The 25,044-nt window shown below is 49.0% G+C and overlaps 1 protein-coding gene across 4 annotated transcripts in view; it reads left to right on the forward strand.

Annotated features, from left to right (window-relative positions):
• Positions 1 to 25,044, forward strand: part of DENND2B (DENN domain containing 2B) — a 363,764-nt gene that overhangs the window by 152,055 nt on the left and 186,665 nt on the right. For all 4 annotated transcript variants that reach the window (XM_033928054.1, XM_033928053.1, XM_033928056.1 and 1 more), the window contains one exon: positions 12,746 to 12,850. In XM_033928054.1, the coding sequence (XP_033783945.1) occupies positions 12,777 to 12,850 (74 nt within the window). In that variant the 5' untranslated portion in view covers positions 12,746 to 12,776. The remainder of the gene's footprint in view (positions 1 to 12,745; positions 12,851 to 25,044) is intronic.

Consider the following 25,044-nt stretch of genomic DNA (forward strand, 5'->3'; position numbering starts at 1 on the left):
GTTGCTCCCCCCCCTCTTACCTAACACACTTTGTTCCCCCTTCTCATAAATACAATTGTATTCTCTTACAGTACTTACTGTATATGCTCTGTATTAGCCCTTCCCTCACCTAAATTGTCAATGTAAACTAGTTTTGACCTTTCGATTGCCTTGCTATGTTCTTCTTTTCCCAATCGCACTGTATGTAATTCATCTATTTGTTGTGAACCGCCTAGAACTCCCTGGGTATGGCGGTATACAAAAATAAAAATTATTATTATTATTTATCTATAAACAGCTGATATACCCAGAACTTATTCAGTATTGAAACAGGTATCCAAGACATGTAATTCTTCTCTGCCTTGATTATTGTAAATTGCTTCTATTGGTCATTTTATGGTTATTTGGGTGGATTAAATGGAAAAAACCATCTTTTTAAGATTTATTTGACAGGGTTTAGGTTTTGTTCATTTCTTTTAAGCGTAGCTCTTTTGAAAGGAGACACTGCAGAATTCATCTCGGACACAGGCTCTGCTGCTGTAAGCTTGCTGATAGAAGCAGTCCATTGATTCCCCAAGCCATTATTAAGATGGTTTGGGGAAATCCACTGCTTATTCCTGAAATCTGTATTTTTCCTTGGGCTCTTGCCAGGGACTTGTGACCTGGATTGACCACTATTAGAAACAGGATATTGGGCTTCATGGACCTTCAGCCTGTCCCAGTATGGCAGTTCTTATGTACCTCTGAAATTTGAACATTTGGACATTTCCATTTTTTTTTTTTTTTTCTTTTATTCAACAAATCTTCAGGAATGCAGGCCTCCCTTCTGTTTGTTCCACAGAGAATGGTACATTTGGAAATGTGGCTCAGGCCATTTGGAACTAGGTCAATTAGTTACTGTAAACAGCCAAAAATGTCTTTTTAAACTATTCTCTTCATTAAATAGGCACTTCATAGTTGTTGAATTCAGGTTTTTTTTTTTCAACAGGATTTCTGGAAAACGGGATGTACTTACAGTGGAAACTTACAAGCATTTAAATGCTACATGTCACCATTAAATGTTTATATGTTTTTTTTTTGAATGGCTAAATTTAATGGCTTTCCAAAAGGGGACACTATCAGCCCTTCTTGTGATATGTTTATGTTTATTTAAGATTTGATATACCGCTCTTGCATTTTGCTGACCTAAGCGGTTTACAATGTATCAAATTAAAATGAATTTAGGTACTTGAGAAAAACTACCCCCAGTTCGAGGTTGTAAACTGAAAAAACACCATGAACACCTTCTCTCACATCAAGCAGCATCGTGGGGTAGAGACCTAGAACAATTTCTTTCGCCCACTACTTATGGGGAATTTAGGAAACGTCTAAAAACACACTTGTTCCTAAAGCATCTAGACAACTGATCCTCTCTTCTCTCTCCCCTCTATAGCGATTAACTTATCCTTTTGATCACTCTCTCCTCAACAATGAATTTCCTGTCCTATTAATTCTCTTTTTTCCTCCCCTCTTAAAGTCAATTCAATTTGTTACCTTTGCTTAATCTTCTGTAAACCGCATAGAACTTCACGGTATTATCCCAGGACAAGCAGGCAGCATATTCTCACATGTGGGTGACGTCATCCACGGAGCCCCAGCGCGGACAGCTTTTCAAGCAAACTTGATTGAAGTTTCAAGTTTGCACACTGCACCACGCATGTGTGTGCCTTCCTGATCCACTAGAGGGCGCATACCCTCCTCATGGTCCTCAGTTCTTAGTTTTCCGCTGAGCCAGAAAGACCTTGTCTCTCTTCTCTGCGTTCTTCTAAGTGCCTTTCTGGCACCGCGGCTTCTTTATTTTGTTAGGGAGTCGCTGTGCGTTTGTTAATTGATCGTGTATTTCTTTGTTTCAAAAAAAAAAAAAAAAAAAAAGAGGACTTTTTATTGTGTTTTTCCTCCGGCAGGCCCTTCTTGGGCCTCAGCCATGCGGCTAGGCCTCATTTGCCTGCAGCTGTATTTTCTTCTTCCCTGGCCTCTCTCTGGGCTCACCTCGTGTGAGCAGAATGGCCGGGACCCTCTTTCCTTCGTTGGAATCGGACTGTGCAGCTTCGATCCCCGGTAAGTTTTTCTTTCTTTCTTTCTTCTAGGTGCGTTACCTCGGTAACACCACCGGCTGAGTCTCAGGCATTCCAGGCATCGAGTGCGATCGTGCCCGCCTCTACGAGACCTTCAAAGCGTGCCTCCTTTCATGGGAATACTCATATCGAGGTTGCCCTTATGGAGTGCACTGCTGCACCTTTATTACCAGTTTCATTGGTACGGTGCCGACTTCTGAAACTCGATGTGCCTCGACGTCGACTGGAGCTTCGTGCCTCGACGTCGACTGGAGCTTCGTGCCTCGACGTCGACTGGAGCTTCGTCCCTCGACGTCGACTGAGGCTTCGTGCCTCGACGGAGGCTTCGTGCCTCGACGTCGACTGAGGCTTGGTGCCTCGACGGAGGCTTGGTGCCTCGACGGAGGTTTGGTGCCTCGACGGAGGCTTCGTGCCTCGACGGGGGCTGTGTGCCTCGACGTCGACGGGGGTTTCGTGCCTCGACGGAGGCTTCGTGCCTCGACGGAGGCTTCGTGCCTTGCCGTCGACTGAGGCTTGGTGCCTCGACGGAGGCTTGGTGCCTCGACGGAGGTTTGGTGCCTCGACGGAGGCTTCGTGCCTCGACGGAGGCTGTGTGCCTCGACGTCGACTGAGGCTTGGTGCCTCGACGGAGGCTTGGTGCCTCGACGGAGGTTTGGTGCCTCGACGGAGGCTTCGTGCCTCGACGGAGGCTGTGTGCCTCGACGTCGACGGGGGTTTCGTGCCTCGACGTCGACTGAGGCTTCGTGCCTCGGCGTCGACTGAGGCTGCGTGCCTCGACGGAGGCTGCGTGCCTCGACGGAGGCTGCGTGCCTCGACGGAGGCTTGGTGCCTCGACGGAGGCTTGGTGCCTCGACGGAGGCTTGGTGCCTCGACGGAGGCTTCGTGCCCCGACGGAGGCTTGGTGCCCCGACGGAGGCTTGGTGCCCCGACGGAGGCTTGGTGCCCCGACGGAGGCTTGGTGCCCCGACGGAGGCTTCGTGCCTCGACGGAGGCTTCGTGCCTCGACATTGACGGAGGCTTGGTGCCTCGACGTCGACGGAGGCTTCGTGCCTCGACGTCGACGGAGGTTTCGTGCCTCGACGTCGACGGAGGCTTCGTGCCTCGACGTCGACGGAGGCTTCGTGCCTCGACGTCGACGGAGGCTTCGTGCCTCAACGGAGGCTTCGTACCTCAACGTCGACGGAGGCTTCGTGCCTCGACGGAGGCTTCGTACGTCGACGGAGGCTTCGTACGTCGACGGAGGTTTCGTGCCTCGACGTCGACGGAGGTTTCGTGCCTCGACGTCGACGGAGGTTTCGTGCCTCGACGTCGACGGAGGTTTCGTGCTTCGACGTCGACGGAGGCTTCGTGCCTCGACGTCGACGGAGGCTTCGTGCCTCAACGGAGGCTTCGTACCTCGACGTCGACGAAGGTTTCGTGCCTCGACGGAGGCTTCGTGCCTCGACCTCGACGGAGGCTTCGTACGTCGACGGAGGTTTCGTGCCTCGACGTCGACGGAGGTTTCGTGCCTCGACGTCGACGGAGGTTTCGTGCCTCGACGTCGACGGAGGTTTCGTGCCTCGACGTCGACTGAGGCTTCGTGCCTCAACGGAGGCTTCGTACCTCGACGTCGACGAAGGTTTCGTGCCTCGACGTCGACTGGGGGCTTGGTGCCTCGACGTCGACTGGGGCCTGGTGCCTCGACTGAGGCTTTGTGCCTCGACGTCGACTGCGGCTTGGTGCCTCACCACCGCCTGAGGCCTTGTGCCTCGACGTAGTATGCGGCTGGGTGCCTCGACGTCGTCTATGGCTTTGTGCTTTGATTTTCTGACTCAATGTCGACTGGGGCTTGGGGTCTCGATGTCGACTGAGGCTGTGTGTCTTTGTACCTTCAACGTCGGCTGCGGCCGTGTGCTCCGCGTCATTTGACGCTGGTGCTTTGACGTCGCCTGAGGCTTGTGCCTCGACGTCGACTGAGGCTGAGGGCCTCATCGTCGGCTGGAGCTCGGTGCCTCGTCGTTGCCGAGGCTTCGTGCCGTCGACGGAAGCTTTGTGCCTTCACGTCACTTGGGCCGTTTTACCTCGGCAGCGGCTGAGGTATTGGGCCTCGGCATCGACTGCGGGTTTGCGCCTCGGCGTCTCCAGCTCCGGTTTGAGAGGCTTCCCCGCTTTCTCTTCGGTTCATTCCGGGCAGCCGTGACGGAATCTTGTAGTGCGGAGTTTGGTTTCCTGGAGGAGACTCTCTCCCTGCTCCGGCTCTATTGCTCCCGCCATGCGTCATCTCGCTTGGCGCAGAGTGTGGCTGAGGATCCGAACCTCCAGGGTCGTCTCGCCGCTTTTACTTGCGTGAGTTCTGCGCTTCTTCAGGCCTCTCTTGCGGTGGCCACTAACCGCCTCTCAGACCGCGACCGGTCCTTCGCCCCTCGGGACGCCTCCAGCTAAATCCCGTCTGCCTTGGTGGGTTGGTCTCCTTCTCCGGAGGGGCCCTCTGGATACCTTTCTTGTGTTATCTCGGCCTCCTTCGCAGCAGCCGCAATAGCTGCAGCAGCGCCGGGTTAGGGTTCAGCCGCCGGCTTCGGCGACTCCTGGCCGTCCTTTTGACTATTCTCGCATAGCCTCTGGGTTGCTCCCCTTCTGGGGATTCCTCCCCTCCCTTCGGGAGGGGTGTCTCTGTGTCTACGCACCGGGAGTATTGCCTCTCTTCTGTCGGTTGGGCATTCCCATCCTCCCTTCTGCGTCTAGTCCTGGCCCTTCGTGACCTGCACTAGTTTCTAGTACGGGAGTGGGTCAGACTCTGCCCACCCCGGTCTCGGGAGTCCGTCGGGGCGGACCTGGACCCAGTTTGTCTGCGCTCCTTCTTGTCTCGGCCTCGGGGGGAGGCCCTTGTTTGTTTATGCCGGAAGGTGGCCCCTCTGTCCTCGGTCCGCCTCCGGTCTTTTCTGCCTCTGCCTCGGCAGGCTGCCTGTCGGCGCTTGAGTCAGCTGGTGTCTCAGCGGTCTTCGGCCTCGGCTGAGCTGTTGCTGATCCTTTTTGGATCAGGGGTCTCCACGGTGATGTCCCGCTGTTCGTCTGGTTTCATCTTCGTGTTCCCCGCTGGACCCGAGCATCTCAGTGATGGCAGGATCGGGATCCCGCTTCCCAGCACATTGTGGTGCCTCCCTCCTGGACACGCTCGTTTCGTTGGTGGGCCACCACTTCGTATCCCCGCATCAGAAGGTTCTGTCGATGGACTCCTCGGCATGGGCTTAGGGGTGCACCTCGACGGCCTTCGGACTCAGGGTCCTTGGTCGGGTGCAGACTGTCGCAGCCGCATCAATCTGATGGAGCTCCGGGCCATTTACAATGCCGTGGTGGATTTTCGTTATGGGTTGCAAGATTGCGGGGTCCTGGTGCGTCCCGACATCTCGGTGGCGTTATTTCTGTGACCAAGCCAGGGTGTACAGGTTCCCTGTTACTTTGCAGGGAAGCCCTTCGTCATTGGCAGGGGACGTTACACCACTGCTTCTTTCTTCGGGCGGTGTTTTTCCAGGGCGTGCAGCATTGTCTGTTGGACACGTTGAGTCGCCCTTTTCGACCGCATGAATGGTTGCTCCATTCTCGGACTCTGCGGCATGTGGTTGTTCGGTGGGGAACCCAACAGGTAGTTCTGTTCGCTTCGCCCCTCACTCACTGGTTGCCTCGATATTGCTCGAGGATGTTCTCCTGGGTTCGCATCGAGGAGGATGCTTGCCTTCTCGATGGAATGGGCAGGTTCCTCTATGCGTTCCCTCCCTTTACTCTGATTCTCGGGTCTTTGATACACCTCCTGTCGGTCTGCGCCACCAGGATCTTGATGGCTCCTCTGTGGCCCTGGCGGCCATGGTTCTCCCTGCTCCTCCAGCGTGTCAGGGAGACTCAGCTTCTACCTATGTTCCCGTCTCCGCTGTCTCAGTGTTGCGGTTTCTGTTGCATTCCAATCTGCAGTCTCTACACTTATCAGCTTGGTTCCTCGCAACGTGCCTCCCTCCTTCTGTTTCTCTCAGTCGGTGGGGGTGTTCTCGAGGCCTCTCGAAAGATCTCCACTCGGCAATGCTTTTCCCAGATATGGTCCTGATTTGCTGAGTGGTGTGCTGAGCACCGCATGGATTCGCTCTCTGCCTCCTTGCCTTCAGTGCTGGATTTTCTGTTGCACTTGTCTCGGTCTGGTCTCAAATCTACATCTATTCGAGTCCACCTCTGTGCTTTTGCTGCCTTTCTTCGGCCGCTAAATGGGACGCTGCTCTCCGTCCACCAGATGGTTTCCCGTTTTATGAGGGATTTCTTCATTGTACATCCCTCCGGTGGTTTGGGATCTTTGTGTGTTCCTGGCTCAATTGGTGATACCTCCATTTGATTCCATTGATGAAGCTCTTTTGAATTACTTCACCTGGCGGGTGGGTTTTCTGGTTGCTCTCACGTCTGCTCGCAGAGTCAGTGAGCTGCAAGCTCTGGTTGCGGACCCGTCTTTTCCTGTATTTCATCATGACACGGTGGTCCTGCGTACTCAACCCCAGTTCTTGTCCAGGGTGGTTTCGGACTTTCCTTTCGATCTTTCCATTGTTCTTCCGGTCTTTTTTCCGAAGCCCCACTCGCCTCCTAGCGAGGTGGCGCTTCACACAATTGACTGTCAGAGGGCGTTGGCTTTTTGTCTTCAACGCACTCAGTCTCCTTGGACGGTTCCTCAATTCTTTTTGTCCTTCGACCCTAATTGGTTGGGACGCCCAGTTTCCAAGCGCACCTTGTCCAACTGGTTGGCTGCTTGTTTTTCCTTTTGCTACGCTCAGGCTGGTCTCGCGCTGCAATGTCGAGTCACGGGACATAAAGTCCGAGCGATGGCGGCTTCTGTAGCTTTCCTCAGGTCGACGCCTATCGAGGAGATTTGCAAGGCTGCCACTTGGTCTTCGGTTCATACTTTCACCTCCCACTACTGCCTGGATACTCTGTCCAGGAGCGACGGCCGGTTTGGCCAGTCGGTTTTGCGTAATCTGTTTTCTTGTATTGCCAACTTCCCTCCGTCCCTTTTTGGTTAGCTTGGAGGTCACCCACATGTGAGAATATGCTGCCTGCTTGTCCTGGGATAAAGCACAGTTACTTACCGTAACAGGTGTTATCCAGGGACAGCAGGCAGATATTCTCACAACCCGCCCGCCTCCCCGAGGTTGGCTTCTTTGCTAGCTATCTGAACTGAGGACCATGAGGAGGGTATGCGCCCTCTAGTGGATCAGGAAGGCACACACATGCGTGGTGCAGTGTGCAAACTTGAAACTTCAATCAAGTTTGCTTGAAAAGCTGTCCGCGCTGGGGCTCCGTGGATGACGTCACCCACATGTGAGAATATCTGCCTGCTGTCCCTGGATAACACCTGTTACGGTAAGTAACTGTGCTTTACGGTATATAAGCTGTTATTATTATTATTATTATCTGTCCCGAAGGTTCACAATCTAGCTAGGCTTTTTCTGGATGTTTCTCTGGTATCCTTTTCTCTATAAGCCTTGTTTTTCCATATCAACTTCTTGGTTTTCATATTTGTTTGTAATACAGGGTTTTTTAAAACCTACCTTTTTTATATAGCCTTCAATCCATAACCCTACTCCTCTCTGCCCTCCAGCCCACCCAGTAGATTAACCGTTCCATTTAACTGTATCCATGACATCCTGTTTGTTTGTCTTATCTGTTTAGATTGTAAGCTCTTTTGAGCAGGGACTGTCTTTTTTGTGACTCTGTACAGTGCTGTGTACATCTGGTACCACTACAGAAATAATTAATAATGGTAGTAGTAGAGCGAGGGGGGACTGCTCATATCCTATTCTTGGGAAGTGGGGATCAAAGAGTGTTGTGAGGTTTGTGTTGGAGCCCAGTGGGAGAGGTTTTATGCTGGAGGAGGAGGGCCTTACATAGGAGCTAGAGCAGGGGTAGGGAACTCCGGTCCTCGAGAGCCGTATTCCAGTCGGGTTTTCAGGATTTCCCCAATGAATATGCATGAGATCTATGTGCATGCACTGCTTTCAATGCATATTCATTGGGGAAATCCTGAAAACCCGACTGGAATACGGCTCTCGAGGACCGGAGTTCCCTACCCCTGAGCTAGAGCATAGAACCAGATGGGGAAGAAGTGAGAGGTGGGGGGGGGGGGGCGGCAAATTCTATAAACAGCATCCCAATTGTAGGCGGCGTTAGGCTTCCCACCGCTGTCTAACCAGCCAATTGGGTTGCATGTTAAAAAAAACAACCCTAAAACACCCCGAGGCAGGCTGCCTACATTGTAGGCATCTTTGTGAGCCTAGGGAGGTGCATAGGGCTGCCTAAGCTCCCCCAAGGCTAGGGGTGGGCGTGGTTTCGCCAGGAAGTGGCATTAGGCAAGCTTAAGTGGCTTAGGCAAAATACTGGCTTACATTTCAAATAGATGCGGCTGCTGAACTGATTGCGGCAATGGAATCTCCCTCTTGGGAGTGGCCAATCAGAATCCTAGGCCACTCCCAGTGCATCCCAGAATGCACTGGGAGAGAGACCTAAGATTCTGGTTGGTCCAAGTGCCTAAGGCCCCTCCTATGGGAGAGGCCTTAAGTGCATGGGCCAATCAGGGCCTTAGGCCCTGCATCCCATGATGCACTGGGAAGGGGAAAGTCTGTCATTCAGTGGAGGCGGGCCTGCTGGCCGGAAGGAGTAAACAACCCTCTGACCAGCCAACTAAAAAGGTACTCGGGTCCAGGTGGGCTTGGGGGGAGTTGGGATGCCAGGGAATATCTCATGGGTGGGGTAGGGGGTTCTGGCAAGAGGAACTAGGTATCCTTCCTGCCTGGGGATGTCTCAGGGGGTGGGGTGTGGTTTCTGACAGCAGGGACTGGGCATCCCTCTTGCCGGTGGATGTTTTGGGGGGGGGGGGAGGTTGGCGGCAGGAGGAATTGGGCACTCCTCCCGCAGTAGACATTCAGGGTGGGGGGTCAGCTTCGGGGGTTCCGGCAGGAGGGACTGGGCATCACCTCCTGCCGGTTCTCTGCCACGGCCACTACATTTATCATGGCAGGAAGATTTCCTTGCTAAGATCCGCTCAGAGGCAACCCGATTCTCTAACCAGCGCCTGTGACATGGCCGTCGGTTAGGGAATCATGGTGTTTAGGCAGGCTTAGGCGTCTGTCCATGGGGACAGACGTGATTTTGTATAGGATGCCTGTGTGTGATTCTCAAAAGCTGCTTAGACAGCTTCCGAGACCAGGCGTCCTATACAGAATCTGGCCCAAAGTGTGTGGTACCTAATACCTCAGATGAACTTTGGAGATGAATAGTGTTCGGAGCTGGCCTTCCAAAATGAAAGTTCATCTGAGGTGTTAGGTACCACACACTTTGTGTCTATGAATTTAGGACCCTTGACGAAGGCTGATTATCGTATAGGGTCCGAATCTCACCTTTGTGACACATTCCATACCTAATAAATTCTGAGGTTGCTACCAGTTCCAGTAATTAATCTTGCCACAGAGTTCTGAATAGCTGTAAAGATCTGAAATATTTCTTAGGAACACTCATTAGCAAGGAATTACAATAGTCAAAATGTGGAAAAATCAGACTTTGAATAACCAAATGAAAATTAGAGTGGTTAACACTGACCTCAAAGGGCACCTTCTCCCCCCAGAGGTTTCCTAACATGTAAGGTAAGATATATTACCACAGAACGCCTCAATGCCGTAATGCAATACCTCTGTTAGCATGTGTTAAGGACATAATAATAATAATAATAATAATAACAGTTTATATACCGCAGGACCGTGAAGTTCTATGCGGTTTACAATGATTAGAAATGTTACAGATTGAATGAATAAACAAAGTACAGATTTAACGAAAGGTGGTTCTTGCACTCGGTTGTTAAGGACTAAGATTGAATAGGTTGGTTTCCTAAGTTTCCTAATGCCCTTTAGTAAACATAACTCTTAGACTGTAAATTCTTTGGGAAGATAGAAATACCTGTTGTACATCAGTGTAACTCACCTTGAACTACTGAAAAGAGTGGGAGCTAAATCCAAGGAAAGAGCGCAAAAACTTAACTCAATTTAGTGGGGAGATTGTGGTGCAGTGGTTAAAGCTACAACCTCAGCACCCTGAGGTTGTAGGTTCAAATCCATACTGCACCTTGTGACCCTGGGCAAGTTTCTTAATTCCCCCAGGTACATTAGATAGATTGTGAGCCCACTAGGGAGAACGGTATAGAAAACAGAATAAATAAAAATTGAATGAATAAATGGGCCCCTATGCATCTTGATTCCCTACTATTCAACATTTCCCACTCCCAGTTTACCATCACATTGTCAGATCTGGAATTAAGGCCACAAACCTCATTTCCAACTCAAACTCTTGGGGTCAGCCTATAAATCCTTTTTTCCTAGCTAGAGGTTATGTTGACATTTCTTTTACAGAAAGCTGAACAGAACACAAGGGTTGGTGCAGTAAACCATACCTGGGGAGCTACAGATCTTCCTAGTTGGATGACTCCATGACAGCTGATGTCAGCTGCACGGGTAGATTAATAGGGTACTCAAAGAAATGACTATATCTGGAATACGTAGTTACAAGTTGGCTGGTGTTGGATTTTGGTGTATACTATGAAAATTTTTTTTTTTTATTCTGTTATAGGATGCAGGAATTTAAATTGAAACTCAACAAAGATAAGACTAAATTATTTCTAGCTACCCCTGATAAACAGGTGGCCAAAAAAAGTTTAGAACTAGGAGGAATTTCTTTTCCACTAAGTCCTACGATCAAGATTCTAGAAATAATAATAGATCAAGACCTGTCGATGTAGGAACACACTAACTACTTAGTTCAAAAATGCTTCTATACTATGTGGAAGTTACGTACCATCGGATCTTATTTCGATTTCTCCTCTTTTAGATTATGAGGCCCTGATTCTGTATAGGACGCCCGGGAGAGGTGTCCTATTCAGAATCGGGCCTACACTAAACCCTGATTCTGTAACCGGCGTCCATGTTACAGACGCTGGTTAGAGAATCGGGTTAGATTAGACACGGCCCGCTACACTTATTGCGGCAAGGGATCTCTCTGCTGCTATAAGTATAGCGGGCCGCGGCCCCCCTGTCCGATTGCAGGCAGGAGGGTGCCCAAAACCTCATGCCGAAAAATGCTCCCCCCCGACACTACTGACCGCCCCCCCTGACACTACCGACCGCCCCCCCCGACATTACCGATCTCCCTCCCACCCCAACACTACCACCCAAACCCTCCTGCCAGAAGATGCCCCCCCCCGACAATATCGATCGCTGGTGGGAGGGTGCCCAATCCCTCCTGCCCGAAGACGCACCCTCCCCCCCCCGCGCTAACAGCCCCCAAACCTCCACCCCACCAAACTAACCTTTTGTTTTGGCCAGACGGGTCTTGCCCGTCCAGCCAGCAGGCCCGCCTCGTCGAAATGAGGCGGGCCCGCCCCTTCCCGGCCCATCCCGCCGAAGCCTAAGGCTTGATTGGCCGAGGCTCTAGAAGCCTGGACCAATCAGGCCTTAGGCATAGCAGGTTCGCCCATCCCCACTTAATCTAAGGCCTGATTTTTCATTGATTTTTCCTTTCCTCTTGTTTTTCCCTTGAATGTCTTACCTACTATCAAATAATTTGTATTTCCTTTCCCTACTTTTCCTTGTGTTGAATGGGTTTGTCATGTTAGTCCTTAGTCTTGCAAGACTTAGTTTTTGGCATTTGCTGTATTGTTCCCAAAATTTTATAATTTTAGTGATATGTACATCGCTTAGAATTCTGATTAAGCGATTAATCAAATCTTTATTAAACTTGAAACTATACAGAGAGGGGAAAAAAATCCTGAATAAATGACTAACGTACCACATATAAAACAAAAGGATAATTGGTGCAGGAAAGAGTTACAATTAAAACAGAGGTAAGTATCTGGGAGGGAGAGCATAAGCAGGTGGCATAATTGGTTCCGAGATGCACGTTCAAAGCACAGAAGCCTGTTTGCTTTATGCACTGAATTAACTGGGCCCCTGTTTGAATATTGTCCAGTGCCTTCTCAACTTCTGGGCCAGCACAGTTGCCTGGATATTCAGTGCTGGGAGCCACGCATGCCTCTGGCATCGGGGAGTGTGTGGTGCAGTAGTTAGAGCCATAGCCTCGGCACCCTGAAGTCAAATCCTGCACTGCTCCCCATTGCCCCAGGTGCATTAGTTAAAAGTGGGAGCCCGCCGGGACAGGTAGGGAAAAATGCTTGAGTACCTGAATAATTTGTAATCCACATAGAATCGTAGGATATTCGGAATATAAATTATTTAAAAAAAAATAAAAAAATAAAAATCTGGGGTTACAAGCCACTTTTTACCTGAATGTTACCCCCTACTTTTGCCGTCTATTGGTGAAAGGCTGTACCCCAATAAACATACCTCTTAATTGAAATATAGGCATGAGCTCATGAGCCCTTGAAAAGTTAGCTTTGACAGTGATTGAGCTGTGAAATTCTCTTTGGGTTAATGTGTTTCAGTTTGCACGTGTGTTAGAAGCACTTGTGTAGCATATAAGTGAAAGGTGCTCAGTAGAGGTAGATTCTGTTCTGATTTGGAAACCACTTGTATGAAACATTGTAGCAAGTGAGGTGTGCTGCATTGGGAACCTATTATCTCTCATCAACATGATGTGCTTGGTTCTAGGTATCTGGATTGATTAAAGGCGGAAAGGATCATGACTGCCAACAAAAATGCCAGTGGCACTCAAAGAGCGGGAAGGAGTAAAGCACCACAGGATACTCTGGAACGGTAAGAAAGGAATCATTTTTCAACAACGGATTATTTTCTGTGCATCATATTTGGTGGAAAATGGTTTAAATCATGTAAAGTCATAAATTCAGCTTCTATTTGAAAGAGTTTGAAAGCCCTGGGTATGCACAAGCCTGAGGTATAAGGGTAAATTATTATAGCATAAATTTATTCTCAAGAAAATCTATCAGTCAATTTAACATTATCTCTCATTAAAGCCTGGTTTATACCCTCAGGTAAGAACATAAGAATAGCCTTACTGGGTCCGACCAATGGTCCATCAAGCCCAGTAGCCTGTTCTCATGGTGGTCAGTCCAGGTCACTAGTACCTGGCTAAAACCCAAGGAGTAGCAACATTCCAGAATCCCAAAAAGTAACAAAAGATTCTAGAACCCTAAAGAGTATCAAGATTCCATGCAGAATCTCAAAGAATAGCAAGATTCTGGAACCCTAAATAGTAGCAACATTCCATGCTACCGATCCAGGGCAAGCAGTGGCTTCCCCCATGTCTTTCTCAATAACGGACTGTAGACTTTTCCTCCAGGAACTTGTCCAAACCTTTCTTAAAATCAGCTACGCTATCCGCTTTTACCACAATCTCTGGCAACGCTTAACCATTCTCTGAGTGGAAAAAAAATTTCCTTCTATTGGTTTTAAAAGTATTTCCCTGTAACTTCATCGAGTGTCCACTAGTCTTTGTAATTTTTGACGGAGTGAGAAATCGATCCACTTGTACCTGTTCTACTCCAGTCAGGATTTTGTAGATTTCAATCATATTTCTCCTCAGCCATCTCTTTTCCAAGCTGTGAACAGAAGTGCCTTTGGTATTGGTCTTTATCCATTCCACTTGCAAAGTTAATTTAGGTGCTGCTACAGTTGAGAAACTTCATAATTAAGGAAGGCATGATGACAGTAGATTCAAATCTAACCATTATATTCCACAATTAGATATTAGAAACCTTTTTAAGAGGAAGTACCCAAAGAAATATTTTGCACAAGCTAAGAAATTAACTGTGTTAATTACAAAAACAATGTTAATAACTATTATACTTAAGAGGAAAATACCTCTGTAAGTGCTTGTAGACTAGTATCCTTCTTCAAATTAATATTAATTGAACATATTGAGGGGAGGGACCTTAGGCGCCTGAGCCAATCAGGACCTTAGGTCCCTTCCAGTGCATCCAGGATGCACCGGGAGGGGGGAAGGGCCACCATTATGAAGAGGCACCCCTTTAAGGCAGGAGGGAATGGGCAACCCTCCCGCCTGATTTTTGACAAAAGGTACGGGGGTGGGATGGGGGCGGTGTCGGGGGTAGAGGGCTCTCTAGCTGGGGAGTGGGGGGAGGGGACAACAACTGCATAAAGCATGTACTTAGCAATGGTATAGATAGGATTGAATGGTCTCCAGGTATAGAGTTGGAAGGGGAGAGCGAGGTGGGGGCTTTTTCAGAGTTCTAGTAACTATACCTTGCAAAAAAAGACAATCCTTATTCGTAATAAAGCAGCACTAATGTCTGGGACTCAAATAGCAACAACCCTACCTATAAAAGGCAGCACCCTAGATTTGCAATATATCTTCTGCTAGAAAAAAAACAAAAAAACAGAACAAGTTAGACTGCTATAGAAATGAAACACTGTCACTGTCCTCACTTCTGTCACTCCTACAGAATACAGTCTCAAATACAAAAATTAACTAGAAATAGGAACTCTACCTAACGCAATTGAACACTAGAGAAACAGAAATGCATTCCTTTTGTACCGCATGAAACAGTTATCAGGGTTGCATATTTCAGAAGCTGATGAACTTTCCAGTCACTTAATTGAAAATAGAACATAAGAGGGACCACTGAAAAGTTCTTAGCCCAATCAAGAAGAGAATGATGTGGAGCCACGAAACTTACAAGTTATTCCACACTTTTCTTGACACTTTTTGTAAGTTTCATGACTCCACATCGTTCTCTTCTTGGTTTGTCCGAGAACTTTTCAGCGGCTCCTCGTGCAGTGATGCCATAATACCACATTCCACCAATGCCTAAGAGCCAGCCTCATCGGTGATGTCACAATGGCTTGGTTTCCCTATACTTGTGCCCATTTGCTAGATGCGTTTGCCTCATCGATATGAAAAGTTTCAAGAAAAGTGTGGAATAACTTGTAAACTTCATGGCTCCACGCCGTTCTCTTCTTGGTTGGGCTGAGAACTTTTCAGCAGCCCCTCGTATTCTACCTTTATTATTTGTGCATTTTATTTTACTGTTCTGCTTGGTCCCACTCCCAGCCTCTCCTTTTGACTTACCTCATTTTAATTTTTCTCCTGTCTACATCCGTTTCTGATATTGATTACTCTCTCTTGGATTTCTCTGTTTATCTCTTGTTTGCACCTGCACTCAGCAGCTAGATTTTACTCCTCATTTGTCCCTTCTCTCATCCTGTAGTCCTCAGTTTGCCTCTTTTCACATCTCATCTACCCATGAACTTTCCATCTTCCACTCTTGCTTTTCCCTAGATCTCATTTATCTTTTCTCCAAGTTTTGTCCCTTCACTAACTCCAACCATTGACCTGGTGTCTGGCCCCTTTCTTATTTATTTTACTTGCTATCCAATTTCCTTATTCCCTTCTCACATCTGTCCCTTTTTGTCTGCTTTTTAACTGTGCATCTCAAACCTTTTTCCCCCTCTACATCATTCACCCTTTTCCCTTTCTCACTCTTCCTTCTTTCCACACTTTTTTCCTTTCTTCCTCCATTCTAATCCTTCTCAACACCTTCTTCTGTCTTTCTTTGCATTCTGACCCCTTCCATCCAGTCATTCGCTCTTCTTCTTCCCTACCATAGAAGCCAACTTTTCAAAATGATTGATTGGGAGTGCTAAATCCAATGGCTTGATGTACCTATCTATGCTCTGTTACTCCATATGCTGGAAGGTTTATTCTTGTAAGCTGTTATTGATTTATTAATAAAATATATATTACTTATACCAAGAAAAAAAAAAAAAATCCAATGGCAATTGCCCCTCTCTGGACACAGTCAAGGAACTTGCTCAGTCACCCACAGAGTTGGCTGCTATGGTCCCACTTACACTCTTAGCCCCTTTTCACCTTCTGATTTTTTCTGTTGCCCATCCCAGTCTCCACATCAGTCCTTAGCCCCCTTCTCCAAGCCCCTACCACATCATCAATTTCCTTCTCTCTATTCCACTTCTAGCATCAGCCCCTTTTCTCTGCTTTGCTTTTACCATCATCCCCATTCTAAGGCCTTTAAATCAGCTGCAAAGCGACAGGATTTTGCTCCTTAGTTCTTCACTGCTCTGCTTGTCGTCTCGGCTCTGGCTGCCAGCACTGTTCAGGAGTTGAAATCAGAGAGTAAGTTTGTTATCCCAGGACAAGCAGGCAGCATATTCTTAACGCATGGGTGACGTCACCGACGGAGCCCCGGTACGGACCTTTTTAACTAGAAAGTTCTAGTTGGCCGCACCGCGCATGCGCGAGTGCCTTCCCGCCCGACGGAGGAGAGCGTGGTCCCCAGTTTCTTCATTTCCGCGGAGCGAAGAAGACGCATGTGTTTTCAACGGCCGTTGAAAAACTAATTTTTGCCTTCCCGCTCGCGTATTTTCTAAATTTTTTCCTTTTTTTCGGATTCCCTTTATTTTGTTTTTACAAAAAAAACAAAACAAAAAAAACTCTCGTCGAGTTTTCTTTATTCTTTCAGGCCAGCCCCGGTGGGGCCTGTTGCCACCATACAGGCCTCCGGATTCGATTTTGCAGAGGCCGTGTTTCCCTTCATGCCCCCTCAACCGGGTTTCAAGAAGTGCCAGCAGTGTGCACGCCCGATCTCCCTCACCGACCCACACAATTGGTGCCTCCAGTGCTTGGGTCCAGAGCATCGGGCTGACACCTGCACCCGCTGTGTTACGCTTAAAAAGCGTACTTTGAAAAATCGGCAGATCCAGCAAAATATTTTGTTTGGTACCGGATCTGCCATGGAACCGGCTACGACGTCGAGGGCACCGCAAAAGTCGGCACTGACGACATCGACACCACCGGATCCTTCCTCGGAGTCGTTGGGCCCAGGTAAGCCGGCTAAGAAGCCTCCCTCTTCCCTTGAGCGCCCTCCTGCCACGGTTGCGACACCGGCCCTCCCGGCACCGCACCGACCCCGCAAACGCTCCGCTCCGATCTCGGTGAGTGCCTCATCATCGGCCTCCTCATCGCCGGAGCGTAGAGCGGCACCTATGGTACCGAAGAAGAAAAAAGCGGTACCGGTGCCTCCCCTGGACGACCGCATCGCGGCCATACTCCAGACACAGTTACAGGAGCAGCTGCAACAACAGCTCCAACAACTGTTGCCGGCATTGCTGGCACCGCACCTTCCGGTACGGGACCGGTCCGAGCCCCACACCGTTCCATCGATATCGAACCCCTCGGTACCGCTTAATACTTCCATGCCGGTGCTCTTGGCAGAAACACCTACAGTACATACCCGTGAGGCTGCCGCCCCTGTCCGGTCACAGGAACGACATCGGTCTTCCTCACCCGGTACCGCCTCGGTACGCTCAGGCAAATCTCTCTCAAAGACCCGCCATGCCGAGCCCTCCACACCGATGTCCAAACGTACGCACCCCGACGTTAGGGACCCAGACTTGTGGGAAGACTCCCCTCACGGTACCGAGGAGGACGCTTCATCAACCGATGAAGAACCCTCCATGACCGATACCGTCTCAAAACCAGAGCAATCCTCTTTCTCCAAATTTCTTAGGGAGATGTCAGCAGCTCTTTCCATTCCCTTGGAGTCCGACTCTAAAAAGTCTCAAGCTTTTCTCGATGCCCTAGACTTTGAGCAACCTCCCAAAGAATTCCTGAAGTTGCCCGTCCACGACATCTTACGGGAAACTTTCTATAAAAACTGGGAAGCTCCCCTCACGGTTCCTGGAGCCCCTCGTAAGTTAGACAGCTTGTACCGGGTTATTCCAATCCCAGGTTTTGACAAGTCTCAATTGCCCCACGAGTCCCTCCTGGTGGAATCCACTTTAAAAAAATCTTAGGGTTCCAGTGTTTATGCCTCCACCCCTCCTGGCAGAGAGGGTAAAACCATGGACAAATTTGGTAAGCGCCTTTTCCAAAATGCCATGTTAGCCAATAGAGCCAACAACTACACCTTCCACTTCTCCTTCTACATGAAGCATCTGGTGCAACAGCTCTCCTCCTTACAGAAATATCTTCCTGAACGTAAGGTCCCGCTTTTCCAACAGCATATTTCCAGCCTCCTCCAACTCAGGAAATTCATGGTTCGCTCCATCTACGACTCATTTGAGCTGACCTCTCGCGCTTCTGCCATGGCGGTGGCTATGCGCCGTTTGGCATGGCTGAGAGTCTCTGACCTAGACATTAACCACCAGGACCGCCTGGCAAATGCACCTTGTCTGGGTGATGAACTCTTCGGAGAGTCCCTGGACTCCACAACCCAAAAACTCTCCGCACATGAGACCAGATGGGTCACTCTGATCAAACCTAAAAAGAAGACTCCACCTGCTCGCACCTACAGGCAACAATCTTCCTACCAGCGCAGGTTCTCGGCCAGACCTCTCAACCCGCCTCAACAGCAGCCGCGCCGACCTCGGCAACAACATCAAACTCAGGCTCGCTCTCAATCTCACCAACCTGCCAAGCCTCTACCTCCGTCAAAACCATCTCAGCCCTTTTGACTCTTTTCTCCAGGGCATAGCCAGTCTCCCAACCTCATTGCCTCTTCCTCAGCCGATCGGAGGTCGCCTCCAACTTTTCCTCAGCCGTTGGGAGGTCATCACATCAGACCAATGGGTCCTCAACATCATTCGTCACGGCTACTCTCTCAACTTCCAGACTCTTCCACCAGACAATCCTCCCGTAGAGTCTGCTTCTCACTCCTCCCAAACCTCCCTCCTCCTAAGGGAGGTTCAATCCCTCCTTCTTCTCAATGCCATCGAAGAGGTACCTCCGGAACAAAGGGGTCAGGGATTCTACTCCCGCTACTTCCTGGTTCCCAAGAAGACAGGAGACCTCCGTCCCATCCTCGATCTCAGGGACCTCAACAGGTGTTTGGTCAAAGAGAAGTTCAGAATGCTCTCCCTGGCCACACTTTACCCTCTTCTCTCTCAACACGACTGGCTATGTTCCCTGGACCTCAAAGAGGCCTACACTCACATCCCCATCAATCTGAATTCACGGCGCTACCTCCGCTTTCAGGTTCAGCACCGCCACTATCAGTACAAGGTACTACCCTTTGGCCTCGCATCATCGCCCAGGGTGTTCACCAAGTGCCTTAATGTGGTGGCGGCTTTCCTCAGGTCTCACAACCTCCAGGTGTTCCCCTACTTGGACGATTGGCTGGTGAAAGCACCTACGTCTCCGCTTGTACTACAAGCCACTTATCACACCATCTCGTTCCTCCATCTCTTGGGTTTCGAGATCAACTACCCCAAGTCGCATCTGCTTCCCACTCAGCGACTTCAGTTCATCGGAGCAGTTCTCGACACCACTCTAATGAGGGCGTTTCTCCCCTCCGACCGTCACCGGACCTTGCTCCACCTCTGTCGTCAGGTGCTCCTTCATCAAACCATCCCAGCTCGACAGATGATGGTCCTTTTGGGCCACATGGCCTCAACGGTCCATGTACTTCCTCTGGCTCGACTCCACCTCAGGACACCTCAGTGGACTCTAGCCAACCAATGGTCACAGACCACGGATCCTCTTTCTCATCCCATCTCTGTGACATCGTCTCTTCAGCAATCTCTTCAATGGTGGTTGAACTCCTCCAATCTTTCCAGGGGTCTACTCTTCCATCTACCCCCTCACTCCATGATCATAACCACGGATGCCTCCCCCTATGCGTGGGGAGCTCACCTGGTAGATCTACGCACCCAGGGACTCTGGACCCCTCAGGAGCGTCAACATCACATCAATTTCCTGGAACTCAGAGCCATGTTCTATGCTCTCAAGGCCTTCCAGCACCTTCTCTACCCTCAGGTTCTTCTCCTGTGCACAGACAATCAAGTTGCCATGTACTACATAAACAAGCAAGGCGGCACCGGATCTCCCCTCCTCTGTCAGGAGGCCATTCGAATATGGACCTGGGCCACAGCCCACAGTCTCTTCCTCAAGGCTGTATATATCCAGGACGAACAGAACTCCCTGGCCGACAATCTCAGCCGCATCCTTCAACCTCACGAGTGGACTCTGGACCCTCCAACACTCCACTCCATCTTTGCTCGCTGGGGCACTCCGCAGGTGGACCTCTTTGCAGCTCCTCACAACCATCAGCTGCCCCAGTTCTGTTCCAGACTCTTCTCTCCTCATCATCTGACCCCAGACGCATTCCTGCTCGACTGGACGAATCGGTTCCTCTATGCCTTTCCTCCTCTACCTCTGATGTTGCGGACGTTATCCAAACTCCGCAGGGACAGGGCCACCATGATTCTCATCGCTCCTCGGTGGCCTCGCCAACACTGGTTCTCCCTCCTGCTTCAGCTCAGCTCCAGGGAGCCCATTCCTCTTCCTGTGTTTCCTACTCTACTTACGCAGCAGCATCAGTCTCTACTACATCCCAATCTGTCTTCGCTCCACCTGACAGCTTGGTTTCTCTCAGGCTAACCTCTCCAGAAAATCTGTCTCAGCCCGTCCGTCGCATTTTGGAGGCCTCTAGGAAACCGGCCATCCTTCAATGTTACCATCAGAAGTGGACCAGGTTCTCCTCTTGGTGTCTACTGCATCATCACAATCCCACCTCGTTGGCGGTGGACACTGTACTGGACTATTTGCTTTCCCTGTCCGACACTGGCCTCAAGTCTACCTCAATCAGAGTCCACCTTAGTGCCATCACTGCGTTTCATGAGCCTATCCTCGGAAAACCTCTCACGGCTCATCCACTGGTTTCCCGGTTCATGAGAGGCCTCTTCAATGTCAAACCACCTCTAAAGCCTCCTCCTGTCGTCTGGGACCTGAATGTGGTTTTAGCTGCCCTCATGAAACCTCCTTTTGAGCCTCTTGCCACAACTTCGCTCAAACTTCTAACATGGAAGGTGCTTTTCCTCATTGCCATCACCTCTGCCAGGAGGGTTAGTGAGATGCATGCACTGGTCGCCGATCCACCGTTCACTGTTTTTTCACCATGACAAGGTGGTTCTGCGTACCCATCCTAAATTCCTTCCCAAGGTGGTCTCGGCTTTTCACCTCAACCAGTCCATTGTGTTGCCTGTCTTTTTCCCTAAACCCCATTCTCACCCTGGGGAACAGGCGTTGCACACGCTGGATTGTAAGCGTGCCCTTGCATACTACCTTAACCGTACCAGGGCTCACCGCTCATCCCCTCAGCTCTTTCTGACCTTCGATCCTAACCGTCTAGGTCGTCCTGTCTCTAAACGGACGCTTTCCAACTGGCTTGCTGCCTGTATTGCGTTCTGTTATGCTCGGGCCGGTCTCCCACTGGAAGGTGCTGTCATGGCCCACAGGGTCAGAGCTATGGCTGCTTCTGTGGCTTTCCTCCGTTCCACGCCCATCGAGGAAATCTGCAAGGCTGCCACTTGGTCCTCAGTTCACACGTTCACTACTCACTACTGTCTGGATGCCTTCTCCAGGCGGGATGGGCACTTCGGCCAATCTGTGTTGCAGAATTTATTTTCCTAATGGCCAACCATCCCTCCTCCCTCTCTGTTAGCTTGGAGGTCACCCATGCGTTAAGAATATGCTGCCTGCTTGTCCTGGGATAAAGCACAGTTACTTACCGTAACAGGTGTTATCCAGGGACAGCAGGCAGATATTCTTACATCCCACCCTCCTCCCCGGGTTGGCTTCTTAGCTGGCTTATCTTAACTGGGGACCACGCTCTCCTCCGTCGGGCGGGAAGGCACTCGCGCATGTGCGGTGCGGCCAACTAGAACTTTCTAGTTAAAAAGGTCCGTACCGGGGCTCCGTCGGTGACGTCACCCATGCGTTAAGAATATCTGCCTGCTGTCCCTGGATAACACCTGTTACGGTAAGTAACTGTGCTTTACAGGAAGTACATGATCTCTGATTTTAGCAGCCTCGGGGTGTCAGAGCCACCAGAAGACAGGCAGAGTGGTGGGAACTAAGAAACAAACTCCTGCTGGCTGATCTAAAGAACAAGAACATTTGCTCTGGTCTAGTAGCAGGTGGCCCCTATCAGTGAGCAACATTGGGCTTTCTGCTCAGCTCGATGAATGGTAGCTTTGCTCTTGCTTAATAGTAATGTTTGCACAGAATTATAAGTGTTAAAATCAGTTCTGCATGCTATGGGTCGGGGTTTTCCATAAAAGAAGATTTAGCTTTATGCTGACTATCTAATGTTCAGTAATCCCTTGATAATAGAGCTGGGTTATTGGGCAGGATTTGCAGTCATTTTAAATGTCACGTTTGGCTCACTGAGAGTGTTTCATTATTGCACTAAAAGAAATTTATTGCTTCTCCGTGTTGAACGTGTTTGAAGCTATGGAATTTTACCTATGCCTTGCAAAAATCTAATTACATTAGTCATTGTAGATGTTGCACCTAGAAGACAAACAGCAATTAAATTGTATAGAACAGCAAATAAATACCATTAGGCCTATATAGTTTGGTGCAATGCCATTGACCCCAGCTGATTTCTGGCTTTGCCTCACTGCTTAGCAACTAGGAATGCTTTCTTGAATTCAATTATGTTGAGGAATTTTCCCTTTACCTCCAGTTCATGCCCTTGCTGCTCTTCCATGAAAATCTTTTTTTTTTTTTTTTTCCTTTTGTTGCTCTGGTGCATTCTTCTAAAATAAGGTTTTTCTCCTTGTGCCAGATTTTTCTACCTTTGAGCTGTTTGGGCATCTCTGTGACGTATCTCCTTCTCTTCTCTCTGGTCATCTCACCACTTTCACATTGATCTTATTCTAATTTGCAGCCTTTTCTGTGGGCTTCTTCCTCTTTATCCTTTCAGATATATGGGGAAAAATTATATAAATGTCGATCAGAAATCAGTGCTGAAAAATCTATAATGGGCACTCAGAAATGAATCTGAGAGATGGCCTACAGAATTGGGGAAAGTATATCAGATAAGTCTCTTCATAATCTGAATCAAGGCATTATAACCACCTTTTCTGTCATACCCCTTCCTATCTCCCTTAACATCCCTCTGGTTCTGGCCACTACCTTATCACCCCACTGTATTCCTTTTTAACATTTTTGTAAGCGATATTGCTGAAGGGCTGTCTGGTAAGGTTTGCCTCTTCGTGGATGATACCAAAATCTGCAATAGGGTAGGCATCCCTTATGGTTTAGATGACATGAGGAAGGACCTGGTGAAGCTTGAAGAATGGTCTAGAAAAGTGGTTCACAACCCTGTCCTGGAGGACCACCAGGCCAATCGGGTTTTCAGGATAACCCTAATGAATTTGCATGAGGTAGATTTGCATATAATGGAAGTGACAGGCATGCAAATCTGATCCATGCATATTCATTAAGGCTATCCTGAAAACCTGATTGGCCTGGTGGTCCTCCAGGACAGGGTTGGGAACCTTTGGTCTAGAATTTGGCAGCTAAGATTTAATGCTAAGAAATGCAAAGTCATGCATTTGGGCTGCAAAATCCCGAGGGAATGGTACAGTTTAGGGCAGTGTGCCTCAAATTGTGTTCCGTGACGCATTAGTGTGCCGCACGAGATTCCAGGTGTGCAATGAGATGCCAGGGAGGAGGAGTGGTTCTGGTGCCAGCTGACTGTCTACAGGATGTGCCTCTCGCGGCGAGAGGTACATTCTGTAGGCAGTCAGCTGGCGCCAGAGCCTCTCCTTCTCTCCGCGTGTCTTCCCCTCTAGCACCCCCCACTGGTAGTTCAGGGCCCGTCTGGAGGGCCTTGACACATTCACGGACATCAACATGATGACATCACGCATGCGTGTGACATCATTGCATTGACATCCGTGCACTTCTGGATGCCGCGAGCGGCGGCCACCACATTTAGTGTGCTACGGCTGGACAAAGTTTGAGAGACACTGGTTTAGGGGGTGAAGAACTTGTGCACCAAACAGGAGTGGGACTTAGGTATGATTGTATATAATGACCTTAAGGAGGCCAAACAGGTAGAAAAGGTGACAGCGAAAGCTAGAAGGATGCTTGGGTGCATAGGGAGTTAAATGGCCAGTTGGAAAAAGGAGGTAATGATGCCTTTGTGTAAAACTCTGGTGAGACTTCATTTAGAATACTGTATACCATTCTAAAACCTGCACCTTCAAAAAGATATAAACAGGATGGAGTCAGACCCGAGGAAGGCTATTAAAATGATCTGTGGTCTTCGTCATAAAGCATGTGGAGACAGACTTAAAGATTTCAATATGTATACTTTGGAGGAAAGGTGGGAGAGACATTTAAATACCTATATGGCATAACTGTACATGAGACAAGTCTCTTTCAGTTGAAAGGAAACTTTGGAATGAGGGGGGCATAGGATGAAGGTGAAAGAGGATAGACTCAGAAATAACCCTCTCCAAGGTAGAGAGAACGAGAGGGCACTCTCTAAAGTTAAAAGGGGATAGAGTCCGTACGAATATAAGGAAGTTCTTCTTCACCCAGAGAGTAGTAGAAAACTGGAACGCTCTTCCGGAGGCTGTTATAGGGGAAAATGCCCTCCAGGGATTCAAGACAAAGTTAGACAAGTTCTTGCTGAATCAGAACGTACGTAGGTAAGGCAGTTAGGGCACTGGTCTTTGACCTAAGGGCCGCGGCGGGAGCAGACTGCTGGGCACGATGGACCACTAGACTGACCCAGCAGCGGCAATTCTTATCTTCTTATATAACCTCAGAAACACTTTTCATGGAAAAGGTGGTGAATGCATGGAATAGCATAGTGGAGGTGGTGAAGAAAAATATATCTGAATTCAAGAAAGCTTAGGATAAGTACATTAGATCTCTAAGGGAGAGGAAGGGATAGACAAACTGGATAGGTTATTTGGTCTTTGCCTTTATTTTTCTCTGTTTCATTGCCTTGAGATGCACAGAGAAAGCAAAATAACAGACAAATGTCTGGTTTGGATGTTTCTATGATACTAGAATGTAGCAGGAAAAGATTGTATTAGGAACTGTGTTAACAGTGGTGTTTGCTTTGGCACCTGAGAGATTCTGGGCGTTGAAAAGATCTTTTGATAATAAAGATTCTTTGTTTTATAATCCAAAGGTCTAGGTGTTCCCA

Source organism: Geotrypetes seraphini, chromosome 19, assembly GCF_902459505.1.
Source record: "Geotrypetes seraphini chromosome 19, aGeoSer1.1, whole genome shotgun sequence".
Taxonomy (NCBI): domain Eukaryota; kingdom Metazoa; phylum Chordata; class Amphibia; order Gymnophiona; family Dermophiidae; genus Geotrypetes; species Geotrypetes seraphini.